At 29.7% G+C, this 15,242-nt stretch overlaps 1 protein-coding gene across 2 annotated transcripts; it reads left to right on the top strand.

Annotated features, from left to right (window-relative positions):
• The first annotated feature begins 838 nt into the window (after window positions 1-838).
• On the top strand, window positions 839-14,959 carry LOC126841669 (uncharacterized). 2 transcript variants are annotated; one of them, XM_050578265.1, is made up of 8 exons: window positions 839-920; window positions 13,278-13,391; window positions 13,515-13,698; window positions 13,773-13,837; window positions 14,116-14,263; window positions 14,332-14,396; window positions 14,589-14,637; window positions 14,706-14,959. In XM_050578265.1, exons 2-8 carry the CDS (start codon window positions 13,320-13,322, stop codon window positions 14,819-14,821), a joined length of 699 nt encoding a protein of 232 aa, XP_050434222.1. In that variant the 5' UTR covers window positions 839-920; window positions 13,278-13,319; the 3' UTR covers window positions 14,822-14,959. The 2 variants fall into 2 exon arrangements, with proteins under 2 accessions (XP_050434222.1, XP_050434221.1); XM_050578264.1 differs by lacking the exon at window positions 839-920 and adding an exon at window positions 9,868-9,989.
• Window positions 14,960-15,242: the final 283 nt, after the last annotated feature.

The raw sequence follows: 15,242 nt of genomic DNA, 5'->3' as shown, positions 1-15,242 counted from the left end.
GTTTTTTTTTTACATCTGCACTTGTGTGTTGTGGTTTCTAAGCTTGCTCGATAAATATAATATCCGGTATTTATTGTTGTAATAATTAATAACGTTATTTGCCGGCGTCGATGCACACGTTCTCCGAAGCAGTTCGGTCAGTCGTCAATAGATTTATTATTATTATTTTATTTTTTTCTTACCGACAAAAACTTAAACCGGCCCCGTGTGTGTGTGTGTGTCCGGTTGACCTGCCGCGACGTCCAGTCTGTGTTTGGAAATTTCATGTGAAATGGAAACACTAATTTCACACCTATATGTAAAAAAAATAAAAAAAATAAGATTTAGACAGAAAAAAAAATCAAACTTATAAACATAGTAATTTATCACGGTCGTCGCATAATGCTTTTCCGATAATCTATATATAATAATAACGATGACAGGTTGTTTTTTTTTTAAAAATATAATGTGCACACAACACTCACCTTATTCGTCGGGCTCTCTCTTCTTTCCGTCTGTCGCTTTTTATTTTCGTTTTTCGATTAAAACGTCTATTTTCGGATACTTAATCTCGCTTACACGGACGTTAAGCTAAAGATTTGTTTTTTTGGTATTTTTTTTACCGTGTGTGCAACATGCATTGAACTATACATACATGGAAGTATTATGCATATTTTCCATATTAATAAAAGTGGGCCACCTCGTAGGCCGCCATTTTGATTCCGTTTTGTTATCATACTTGCCGTATCTAACTTTGTTTGGTGGTTTTCCACGGTGGTTTCTGACTTCATATTGTTGATAACAATTTGTTTTTAACCAATGATAAGAGATTATAAAACAAAAAACAAAATTGGCAAGCTGGTCATGAACATGTTATTAGTATTTTATCACACTTTCAATCATACAATTACTTGTAAAGAAAATCAGCGTGGACTCATATTGTGAGTAAAGCAAAATCAATTTTGAATTTATCTTTTTTTTTGCTTACATCTCTTTTGTAATACATCAAGTCAAATAAAAACCGTATTAATGGTTTTTTTTTTTTTGAAATAATTGTTTTGTTTGCACATAAAGTAAAAACATTTTCTGATAATAATACATACAATTATCTGGTATAGGGTCATTTAATTCTTTTTAGATTTGCCAAAATTATTATCCAATAGCCAAACACATTGGGAAGTTTTGACAGTTGGCAATTTTTTTTAGTTGTAAACAAGTTCGAGGAGTGTAGTCCATGCATTTACAGCTGTTTATCCCTCAAGTAGACCACAAATAAAAAACTGAATTCTGATAGTGTTGGTGTGTTTTTTGAGATATCAGAACGGTGATTATTTTTCTTCTCGAGCAACATTGTGATATTGGGTTTAATATATTATTTTCTATTGACTGGCAATAATGTAATGTAGAGACCAAACTCGTTTTGTTGCATAATTACCCACTCGGTCGAGTATTTAAAATGATCGATTAAGCTTAAAATATAACGTGTTCGAATATTAATAATAACAACAAGGTTTGAACGGTTTAACCGTACCCGCTGCGTAAATAGATAATAATTAATACACTAATCAATTACCTTTGAGCAATTATATTAAAAAAAACGTGTGCACACGACGTTGCATACTTATTTATTTATTTATTTATTGTAAAAGTTACAGATGTTAGATTATTTTTCATTTTACATTCTAAAATGTAGATGTCGTGGGTTCAAAGCTCTCAGTTCCTAAAATATTCAGAAATATTCAAAACACCTCCTTTAATTGTTATTTATATATTTGAGTTTTTAGTGTACACAGATAAACATTAATATAATCAACTATAATTCATAACTATTTAATATAGATAACCAATTGTATGTCTTGCTCCTGTTATACATTTCAATTCAATAACAATAAATAGTTTATTTTGTACTCACAAGACGCTTATAGTCTACTATAAATAAGACTTTTAGAATTTTTAGCTAATAAGATTAGTTAATTAAATACAGTTAGACTTACTAATTAAATTATTTGTATAATTTAATAATATTATACTTAAATGCATGTTATACTAACTAATTAATAATGATAGGATTAATTAGACTCTTAAATTTTAAAATTCAGCGTTGATTATAAATTTCTATACATTTACTTAACAACTATTATTTTATATATATATATATATATATATATATATATATTATTATTTCTATATTAGATTCCTATTTTATAGATTTATGGCATAAAACTAAGCATAACAAACTAGTTCATGTTATTTTATTAACTTGATGGGTTTTTATATCCTATTATAATATTGTCCTTTACTGCACATATTTATATGTTAACTTGTTTATTAAATCTCATCAATTAACCAATAATGCAATAAAATAAAATAAATAATAATAATACAAATTAATTTGTTAATTAATGGGATTTTTAAATAAAAAACGAGTATCAAACAAGAATCCGATATTTCCGCTATTATCATTAGGGATAATACAAGTCTTATTTCCTTCTAAAATAATTGCAATAATTTTTTTGATTTTGAACGTATCTTTGGAGTGTAATATGTTATTGTACAATATTAGAAAATATACAATTTTTTATATTTATTGATTTTTTCTAAAGCGCTATCGACTTTTTAAGATAATTATTTTTAAAGTTGTCAAAGTTTAAAATTTAGAACGCGAAGAGGGCCATAATATACGTTACCATTTAAGTTTGAAAAATTTACAGACTTTTTGGAAAATACTAAAAGGGTAAATATTTAGTAATTTTTTTATTGTTTACTACGATTTGCGCTGTACTGTGCACAAAATATACAAATTGTAAAAGGATTACTCACAGAAAGTACATGACAAGTAGATGTATAGTTTTTTACCATCTCTTACTATCTCTCGGACTGTGAGAACCCATCTCATCCTATTGCTGTACAATAACGTCGATTAGTACAAGTATAATAACTATAAGTTAGTATAAGTTACACTGGTGAATTTATCTAAACACTGATCTGATCAGCGACGGCGATAAAAATGAGAATAAGAAAAAAATAACCGTGTACAACAATGCCTATAATTTATTGTATTACAGTAAAAATTTCTTTTGCACCAGCAGGACAAATGGGTAATATTATGATAATATTAATTAGGTTTAGTAAGCCTGGACACGTTTATGAGCTTCGAGAGTAAAATACAACAATAAACTAATAATAATCTAATAAACATGTAATTAGTCTTCAATATTTATAAATTGTTTCAGACTTTTTTTTTGTGTTTTCAGTATTCGTGGATAGAGGCTGGGCCTAATAAAATTGAAAGGGGCGAGCTGATAAAGGTGAAGTAACATTTTTTGAAAAAATAGTTTTTTGTCTAACAGAAAGTGTTAGGATATGTTCTAACACTTCTTAGGATATGGACTAATATAAATTAGTCTTAACGTTTTAAACTGTTTCTAATATAATTAAAAAATTATGTTTTAAATATTATGTTAAAAACATTGTTTCTTTTTTTATTTAAAACGTTTTAAACTAATTTTAATGAAATTTAGTGTATAATTACGCAGAAATCGTAAATATATTAAATATTTACTAAATACTTACCAATTCCGGATGATTTTTTTTAAATTCTTTTATTTAATTAGATACCTATTTATTCTTTAGAAATAAACAATAGTTACATATAAATAGTTCTAGTTTCTACACTGTACAGACTACAGAGCAAACCCTTGGACACATTTTTTAGTTTTAATTACACTACTGATAGTATAAGAAGGACTTGATTGTGCAGTACAATCTACTATGTAGACTATGTAATTATTTAATTTTAGTATTCGTTAATCAGTATAGTGTACATAAAAATAATACATATTTTTGTAATAATATTATTATACTATACCTAGGAAATGTGAATTCTGTATGTTTCAACACAACTACAAATTAATTGCATAAATTTAAAATACCGCTTACGCGATAATAACCCGCTGTATGTAATCAGCAGTGTAGCCAACATATCCCGAAAAATCCCACCCCCTCCCCATGTTAAATCGCACGTCTAACCTACCCGCAGCAGCTGATAGGGTGGAGTGGGGGTGGAAAAGACGGACAGGGAGAGGAGAGCGGGGGGGGGACGGAACGATAGGAGATTAACGCGAAAACCGTAGTAATTGCCGGGGAGGGGAGGGGGTGGGGGCGGCGGGTCTCGACAATCGAATGACACGACAACTGCCCCCAAGCGAGGAGGGTGAGCGGCGGCGGCGGGGGGGGGGGGGGTGAGAGAATACAAGGGCTGGTAAATCTGTACTTACTTGCCACTGCTACCCGTGTACTTACCACTACTACCACTACCACCCCCGGTGGCGGTTCAAAGGAAATTGAAATCCGTCAATCCGTCCAAAGTCGGTGGCGGCGCATTATTAATTCGGTGTCGTCAGGGACTTTAAACGGTCGCCCCCGCCCCTCCACAAACGAATCGCAATCGACTTGTACACACTATAAACATACATACACACACACCCACCCGACCGACAATTTATAATCCCCGTACAAGAGCAATACCGAATCCCTGCACACACACACATATATATATATATATATATATCCAGTTAAATAAATTGTTTGTGTGTATATATGTGTATACAGGGTGATCCAACTAACGTAAGACGCTCATTTTCTCTGAAAATATAAACATTTTTTTCCTAAACTTTTAGGTACATATTTTACTACATTTTTCAATATTTTGAAAATTTTTATCGCCAGTCCTTATAAGCCAAAAAGGGGAATTTTTGTTTTTTAAAATTTAAAAATTATGTTAGCGTTTGAAGTTTGAATTTTCATTTATTTGTTCATTTGTTATGACTTTATAAAGATTTGATTTTTTTACTGTATTTCTTAATAATAAATATGAAAGAAATATGATAATTATTAAGAGGAAAATATGTAGTATCTTAACAAAGTCATGACAATTTTTAATTTTTTGTCTACAAATTTACGTAATTAAAAATTATGTTAGCGTTAAAATTTTTCATTTTTATTAATCTGTTCATTAGTCATGACTTTGTTAAGATACTACATTTCCTCTTAATAATAATCATATTTCTTCGGTTTTCCAAAACCGGTAGCACATCAAATTCATATTTATGTTCGCATTGTCCAATTGGCGATAACATTCTAACAACTAGGAATTCACTGTAAAATATTTCGAAATAGACAAAGGTTCTTATCTACAGATTACTTAGATTATAGGTTATTTATTATATCTGATTATGATACAGAGTACGGTAACATGTCAAATTATTTGTATGCAATGTAATAAAACTACTCGTCTTTGTAGTAACGATTGAAAATATTAAGAAATACAGTAAAAAAATCAAATCTTTATAAAGTCATAACAAATGAACAAATAAATGAAAATTCAAACTTCAAACGCTAACATAATTTTTAAATTTTTTGTCTACAAACGTATGTAATTAAAAACATATGTTGCCAATTAAAAAAAAAAAAAAAATCCCCCTTTTTGGCGTATAAGAACTGGTGATAAAAATGTTCAAAATATTGAAAAAAGTAGTAAAATATGTACCTAAAAGTTTAGGAAAAAAATGTTTTTGAAAATATTTATATTTTCAGAGAAAATGAGTGTCTTACGTTAGTTGGATCACCCTGTATACATATATACTTAGGTACGGTTTTGTGTGTGTGTGGCCTATACACGGGCGCGCACCTCTGGCGGCGGGTTTTTCCACCCTTTATCCCGGGCCGGGCGCTGATTGTTTTTTCGAAAATCCGTTTAAAACTTTTTTTCGCTTCTCCTGATGAGTCAGCCCAGCCCAGCCCAGCATAATACACCATTCCCTCGGGACCTCCGCCGCCCACTTCCAGAGCCGTTGTATACGGTCACCGGTACAATACAATGGTACACGAGGCGAGCATTTGAAGTTTTAAACTTTATACGGATTTGCCAAGACACACACACACACAAAAGGCGCCTATCCGAACGTGCAAGTCCAGAACAAATTATGGTCTAACTTTCCAACCTGGGCAAGCGCAAAAAAATACATTTAATTTTGAAATATAAATTTCATTTTGGGTAAAGACACTCGTTTTCTGGGAATATGTTAATGGAAAAAATACGGTACTTTTACACGCTAGGTACACATTGTACTATATTGTACTACACTTAATCTTATACGAAAAAAATGGTTGTACTTGATTGTTTTTATTAAATGGCAACACGAGTTTTAATTCTACATATATTTTTATAGTACTATATTGAAGGCCAAATTCAAAAATTTGTCAACCAACAAAAATTGATAACAAAAAATTAACATTTCTTCTGAGTTTTTCCTTTTTGCACATATATTTCATTGACTTATAATCAATATCAAAAATGGCAATATTGACAAAAACCAGCTGTATCGGTATATTTTTGGGCAAGTCAACTCGACTCGTTTTCAACAGACTTGTGTCATTTAGACTTAAGTGATTTCGTGAGTTAATATCCTATTTCGGTCGACCTAGATCACTTGGGAAAAGTTTAATTTTTCACATAAGGATATTAAGATTATAAATCATCTTACGATCTATCCCGTCAAGTTAAGTAAAACATTTTTTTTTTATATTTTAAACTGAAAAACTTTAAATTTACATTGTTTGGCTAAGTCCTCTTTACCCAAACGTCATAGATACAGTAGTATAGTGTACGCAATTATATTTTGTGTATCATCCAGACAAAAAACGGTTGTATACAAATATTTAGTAGTACATTTTGAGTCTATTTTAGTTTTCTAGCTCATGTTCATACGTTGCGTAATAATATAATGTATGTAATACAAATGAAATGACCTTGTTATGTAATATTATTATGTGTTAAATGTTTTCATTCAAACCTTTCAACAGGAGTATAAAATTACCGAGTTTGTCTGTGTGTAAAGTACAACATATTTATCACTATTATATTAATCATTAATTGACTGCATTTAATTAAACGACCGGTGCACAAAGAACAAAATAAGCGTACTGGCGTTATCAGGTGATACTGTTGCAGTCAACATACAGGGTGATCCATCTGATGCAAGACACATCTTGTACTTGTTGATACAATTACTTCACTATATCATTCAATTCTTTAAATATTTTCACCCTATACTTAAAATATATGTTAACTAGGTACATAAGAACCGCTTGTCTATCAATTAGCATTATCACTATCATTAGCAAATATCAATCCCAGAAAACGCGTGTCTTACAGATCAGATGGATCACCCTGTATATGTGAGCATTATTTAAATGAATTTTTTCATAATCATTATAATCATTGGGATCGTTTACGGTACATAATTGCTTAATATGTAATATATTATTATACAACAAAAGTTATAAGTATTATTTGTTGCGTTAAGAAAAAGGTCGTAGACCTTAGAGGAAACATTAGTACATACATTTGGATCCAAAAGGCTCTATTAAAAGCCATATCAGAAGTTATAATAATATCTCAACAGTTAATTAAAAACTTGGTAATTAAATAATAATATCGATTAAACGAAACTCGAAATCGAATATTAGATAGAACCGCTTTTTGCAAACAAAAATATTATACCACAAAGAACTTTTTCCACAGTAGTAATACCAACCTAACTTACAAAATAATTTTAAGAGCTTGTTGTGAATAGGAAAAATACCTAATGCTACACGTTAATAGTGAAAAGATTTTTAATATAAGATTATTTGATAAAAGATTTGATTTCAAGCGACCCCACGCGGTAAACGATTTGAATTTGAAACAAGTATAAGTGACAGAAAGTTGATCATAAGCTCATTATAGATAGAGCCTGTCATGAAGATTCAAAATATGAATTAAATTTATCTACAGCCAAGCAGATTTCCGAAACCGATGTTTCAGAACTTTTCCTTATAATACAATTCATTTACTAAAAAGTTTCAAAATTTGTAAACGATAAAAACACAATTTTAACATGGATATTTTCACTTTCAGTTACAGATAGGAGATTAAAGATAAGAGATTAGAGACGAGTGATAATTGATAAGAGATAGGTGATAAGACATAATTATCAATTATCTCATATCTCTTGATAAGAGATATGAGATAACATATCCACGATAACCTAAATTTTCGTCAATTAATCGCTTAACAATGAAATGTATTATATACTTTTAATAGTTATCAAAAAAGTTAAAAAACATGAAAGTCTACATGCGGCGTTATATACAATTTTCATATTAAATTTCGTTGTATTTTTAACACATTTACAACATGAAACTTACTTAAGTACAAACGACGTCTACAACGCTAAAACGGGCGTGTGGCATTTTCCCGGCCAATAAATTTTACATAAAAAAAAAACCAGCGCTGTTAAAACATTTTTCGTGTTATCGCAACGGATACCGTGTAAAATCATTGAAAAATACTTGTTGTTTGTTATACAGTGGCGGCTATGGTGGGCGTACTCATAATGTCTTATATGTGTACCCATTATTTTTAGAGTAATTTTTATCTTTGTGCATAAAGCTCTAGTAAATTCTAAAAAAGGTAAAAATTACAAATATTTTCATCGATTTAATAATATACCATAAACAAAAATATTTTCAAAAAGAACAACTACAGTGTTTCATTTATTGTAAGAGTACCTCTAAACTAGTGTAAGGCGTTACGAATAATCATACATAATATAACCTTATAGATTTGTAATTTTCTTGTGTTACATATTGCTGGTAAAAATAGGCTAGGTATAGATTAAATAAATTAAACACTATTAATTACTATAATATTATACAATATGATTGATAAACGATAATTATTTTCATATTATGGTGTAAAATGGATTTTTATAAAAACTTATTGGGCAAAGCAATTAAAGCCGAGTACGTTTTGTTTGCTTTTATGAGGAAAACTTAATTTGGAAAAAAATCTAGCACTAACTATAAGCCGTGTGGGCTGTAATAGTAAGGTGGGTAGTGTAACCGAATAGTGTGGTAATTAATTTGTAGGAGTATTTTGATTACCAATCCGTAGCCATTAAAATTGATTAAACATTTCGCAACCAAACCGCCATTTGGGTGCACATTAAGATATATATTCGACAACAGTACAATGTATTATTATATCTTAGTTTAAAATCTGTGGCCCATAGGGAATTTACATAAAAACATTGATCATAAATTATTTGTACAAATAATATACATTTTACACACACTAATACGGTTATTATGCGTTTATCAATTGTCTTCAAGTCGCGCTATTGTTTGCTTTGATTAATTTCTGTACCACTACTGCACTGACGACAGTATTTGATATTATAATACAAGACATAGTTATGCGATTGTGATTTGATTCGGTTCATTTGGGGACACATTCAAGTGTTCGGCCATTAATCATTGTTTACTACAATGAAGCGTTGTGAAGAATTATTTTGGGCGATCGTGGACAATAATTGTCTGGGCTGTGTTTTCACCCCAAGTTCGAGGCAAGTTGATTTGGCTGTGACAAAATCCCCATTGCATTTGATACAATACAACAATTGGTGTAATCTTGACATCATACTAACGACGCTACGGTATTAAGCGGATTAGTCATCCCTCTGGCCACCGTGATGATGAATTGCATAGAGTTATTTTCTATGTTTGACCATACGAGATTGTTCACTATAATATATTGTCTGTCTTGATTTAAAAAAACAATATTCACCAAGCACTGATGCAAATAGTGCACTCAATAGTAAAACAATAGTTTTCAAAATAAAGTTGTTCGATTGGTGTTTAAACTTAATGCGCAATAGCGCTAAATTATGGCGCCGAAAATATTGTACAACGTAAACTGATAAGAATGACTGATAACAAGTAGTTGATCAACGATGGTTGGTGGTGATAACGTTACAGATGTTTTGATAACATTTCTTTGTTGACCTGAGATTATTAAAGTTTTTTTTACATTATTCGATTTTGGCCAGCACGGCATTTACCTGCGCCTAAAAAAAAATAATTTCAGTTTCGTGATCATTGTTTTTTTTACCGAAATACTGACAACAGTAAGTACTGTGTAATAAAACAAAACTAATCAAGACGGTGGTATTCCGTATACTATTATTGTTATTATTTAACTTTCTCAGAGGTTATCCGTAATGTCTACGATGCTTCTGTGTTAGGTACAATTACGCGCACGCACAGGCAACCAATTTGTTCTTTGGCGTTTGTTTTCCACATTCCTTTTGTTCTGTTGGTTGCTGCTATTAAGTTTTACTGTTTATCATAATATCAATCTCTGTTTCTCTCTTCCTAAAATATTAATAAAATATCTATTATTGTTGCCCGCACAAAATACACAAATTCGGACGTCAAATACAAACAAAATTGAAAAGTTAAACAAAATAGCTAATTTTATTATAATAGAAAAAAAATACATGTTATGATATTTCTAAGAGTCAGTATGAGAAATTTGTTTAATATGTAAGTAACCCACCTCTACCCAAATTTATAATTAAACTAATTATTTTCCAGATTAAGTAATCGAGACAAAAATTTAAATTTTATTTATATTCGTTTAGTAAAATACACATTTTAAATGTCCTACTGTACTACTAGTGTCCAAATGCACTTATGCACCTTAAAATAAAGTCCGTGTTGTAAAAGTATCCGAAGAAAAATGTATTTGAAAACATAACAAATTGTTTTTTTTTTGCAATATAATATTTTACAAATTCTTATGAAAATTGTTAAGAAAATATACATAAAAATTTAAGGTATTTTGCCTTTAATTTGACCACTAATGACGGCCTGATATATAGTAGTAAATAATTATTTGATAAGAGATGAGAGATTATTTTATGTATATATAGATTATGATACATAAGGATATATTCTTATATAAAAGGATATAATAATAAATTAGGATATATAAGGATAGTCAAATAAATATTTTGTTAGGTAGGCACTTACTTACTGGCGAACCACGGAAATATTGACAAAAGTTGCCAAAAAACGTTTGGCCAGAACATAATATAGTTAAGACCATACTATCATAATATATCGCAAGGAGATTATAGATCCGAAAAAGTCATATAATTATCAGGACATATCCATCTGAATTAAATTATTTTTATTATATAATACACGGATGAGTGATGGGAATAAGAAAATCAAGATTTCCACAAAAACGCTACTTCAGTTACATAAAATTAGTACAAAATAAATACTAGTTAAGAATACAATATGTAATTAAAATGTGTTTGTTATAAATTAAAAAAAATATATATATTTATTATTATTATTTGACTCGTTGTCGAATAAATGTCGAGAGCGATGCGGTTTTAAAAGTCAAATTCATTAGCATAGTATTGAGTGTGTGTTCGACTTAAGACTATTATTACTAGCACGCGCTTATACCGAGGTATATCCAAAATCATATTATGCAAGTCGTTGTTATCAGCTTATAACGTTTTGATACTTTCAATATAGTGTGTAATCATACCACCTGTTTATTGCGTTATGAATGTTGTATTGGATTATAACAGCTAGATTATAAATTATTATTATTGTGTAAACCGATACTCTCTAAACAATCGTATTGTCGGATATTACAATATAACAAGCATATTTCGTCAGAGTATTCGGATTATTAAAAAAAAAAAAAAATACGCATATAAGCTTATAAGCTACCTATAATAATAATAATAATAATAATAATAGGAAGGATTACCTAGGTCGTGTGACCACCCGTGTCGTTTGGCCGGCCATGTGGAATACACTGTAGGGGGGAGGGGAGGGGAGGGGAGAGGAGAGGAGAATCTTGAAAACTGGAAAACATGTCGTATATTATATTATTATTTTCTGTATTTTTCACCCGAGCCGGTGTAACTTAAAACCGCGGTTAATAAACTCTCTTTAGGTTGTACATGTATAATAATAATATGACAATAGTCTTGATGCGCGTTTTCTTCAGATTTGTCACATAAACCGGCTCAAGTGTCTTAACACGACACACAGATACAGATATTTTCTGGACTATATACAATTTGTTAATGTTTTTAATTGACGCTACAAAAGTATTTATTTCCATACAAATATTGCTAAAGGTATTAACGGTTTTAAACTCGATACAAACATTGCATTTATAAGTATTATTATAATACTACATTATGTTGGGGAGGAGTGGCGGCAGAAGGACGTATCATTTTTAGACAACAAATCAAACGATTTATTTCGTCCTATAATGTACTTATGAACATTAGCTTGATAACGAACGCGGTATGTTTTGCCACTTGGTGTAATACTTACATTACAACATCAGTTTAGTTACACCTAAATTGACAAAGTGACATACCAACTTTTGCCATCCTACTAGATCTAAATTGCTATGTGAACAAAATTTACAATTAGAATAAGCGCTATTCAAGTCGATAGACCGTTAAAACTTTAAACCAATTAAAAAAAAAATGGCTAGAACCATTCATTCAAGTTCGTTCGTTGTGAAAACAACACATAATTTAAACAATTTAACAACCCCATCCCCACCCCTTTAAACATATCTCTTAACCCTTATCACTTATCTCTCTTATCTTATCAGATAAATCAGCTGATATTTTCATTATGATAAGAAATGTAAATAAAAAACTGTCAATTTTTCCGTGTATGTGCCAAAGCAAAGATATAGAAATGTCAAAAATTTAACAACCAAGTGCCTTTTAATTATTCATTTAAAGTGTTTTAAAAAAATCTGTACAAATCTGTGATCTAGGGCAGAGGGTATTACAATAACAACTGTTTACCCAATGCACCTTTTTTGGATTATAGCTTAAGTATTATACTCCGGATTTGTTTAACGTTGTGTTTAAATATTTTCCTTATTTATCTAATATCAATCTTTAATTAGTTACGTTATGGATAAATCTACATAACTAGATAGTATAGTTTAAGTAAATAGGAAACCCATTGACTTTCAGTAAAAATGTCTAAACTCTACAATCATTCTCAATAATAGATACTAATAACTTGTAAAGTTTTTAGTATTTTTTTTTTTTTTAATTGTAAGCCAAAAACATATTTTTTAAATGTAAATTTGTTTTAGACATTACAATATATTTCTCAAAATAATATTAAGAAGTGTAGCTACGCACAAGAATATTACTTTAGATACATTAGATACATTCCAACAGGATTAAACGGTTGTTAATAGTCAATAGATTATTTGTTTAATTTGTGTAACTGCAAAACTGCTGTATACACTACAAACTAGGCCATAAATATAAAACTTGGTACGAACACACTGTTTTATATGAGTTAACTATAACAAAATAGCAAAAACCATTTTAATTTTCTAGCTGGTCCTCGTAACACACGCCACGTACATATTTTGAATTAAAATGTTTTCGAAAAATATTATACTACTTATGTGTGTCGTGGGTTTTGCAGCGGATGATGGTACTTCTTGGGTGGTATGTATATGAAAACTTCAGAAATATTTAAAATTGATTTTTCATTTAATTTTAAAACTTTTAACTTTTCACATTAATAAAACGATTTCCAGAAAATTAACCCTGTACATAATATTATTCTAGAATATAAATCCAAACCTAAATAGCTTGACAACTGAGGAATGGAAGGAGATGTTTTACAAATATGACACCGACAATAGTGGTTCAATCTCAGCAACGGAATTACAGAAATTATTGTACAAAGAGTTCAAAGTATTTATCACCGTTCGCCACGCAGAAATATATTCATATTTAATTAATTTTAAGAGTAATAATAAAAAAAAAGAACCGTATTCTACCAAAATATTCATTCAACAAGTGCCTTAATTATTATTTTTTTAGAAAACCATACAATAGGATTGGAACAGGTGAAAAAAATGAAACCGATAATATTTGTTTTGTCACAGGTTTGTTCAGTTTTTTTTGTTACTGTAGAGGCTGATCTAGTTTTAACATTTTCCAGAAGATAATATGTTTATACAATTTTATGATGGCAGTAATTAGAGCTTAAATTTTTTAAAGGTTGAATCATACTTAGCACTATAGAATTTTTTTTGATTTTTTTTGTGTTCAGTCGAATTTACCTCAACCACATAGACCTTAATATATATTTTTGTTTTGGTTGTGACTGAAAGTTTAATATCTAACTGTATGTGTAACAGCTGCTTCTTAAATTTTTTTCTAGAGAAAAAGTGAAGATGACAATGAAAACTTAATTGAAAATAACAACGTTTTGAGTGAAGATTTTGTGAACATAATAGGGGAAAAGTTTCAGGTGCTGTTTGTAGACAAGAAAGAAGTATTAGAAGTTCTCAAAATTGTCGGCCACGACGGTAGTAAAGAACTTAACTATTTATTGAATATTTTTGGTTTTTTAAATTATCTACAAACCGTTTTGTAGAAAAATTACCAATTGAATCGACAGAGTACCACGAAATACTGAAAATGTTGCCGGCTTCGAAACGGGTTGGTAGTTATAATTATTATTCAAATATTGTTTTTACTTTATTAGTACAATATTGAACATAACAACACCAGGTGGAAAGATGATATTCAAATTTTGTCCTCAAAAAATTAGCGACAATGTTAAATACAAAAAAATATAATTTTTTAAATGTTTTTTAGAAATAGTTTTCAAATGAATAATGTGTTTTCCAGATGGCAGATATATACTGGGATTTTAATTATACTAGCGGTTCAACTATCGGTAATACTTAAGTACACCATTGTAGTCGTCATTTTTATTGATTAACACATTATTTCAAAATTTTCCAGGCGGCATTAATTTTGATTTTCTCAAATACATACAGAAACATAGGCTGTTCACAGAAATACCGGGTTCTCTCATATTTAAACTCAACTATCTACTCAAGTGTGTAATTTGCCATTGAAAAATTGAAACATATTTTTCCAGATATTACTATATATTTCTTAAAAAATAATATTAAAGAATACTGTGTGTAATAGAGTATATTGCATTACATACATGTTTTAATTTAAAAATATACATACATTTCAATAGAGATAAACGGTTGTTGATAATTAATAGATTATTTAATTAATTTGTACAATTTGCCCTGTCCTTTGCCTTATATTATGTTAGTAACTAAAAATGTTTATTATCAAACCTAATATCAATAGAACTGTTATGACTTAATAATAATTTACCTGAAAAAACTACTATTTTACACACTTTAAACTAGGTAATAAACATAAAACTTCACAATAGCAAAAAGAAAATTTTAATTTTTTTGCAGGTCAATGTTTTCAAAAAAATGTTATACCACTTTTGTGTGTCGTGGCTTTTGTCAA

The sequence above is a fragment of the Adelges cooleyi genome, unplaced genomic scaffold, assembly GCF_023614345.1.
Source record: "Adelges cooleyi isolate 19-005CV unplaced genomic scaffold, UGA_ACOO_1.1 ACOO_flye_CR_arks_rails_tigmint_CR_PRNA_400, whole genome shotgun sequence".
Classification (NCBI taxonomy): Eukaryota; Metazoa; Arthropoda; class Insecta; order Hemiptera; family Adelgidae; genus Adelges; species Adelges cooleyi.
This window is presented reverse-complemented; position numbering and strand designations above follow the sequence as displayed.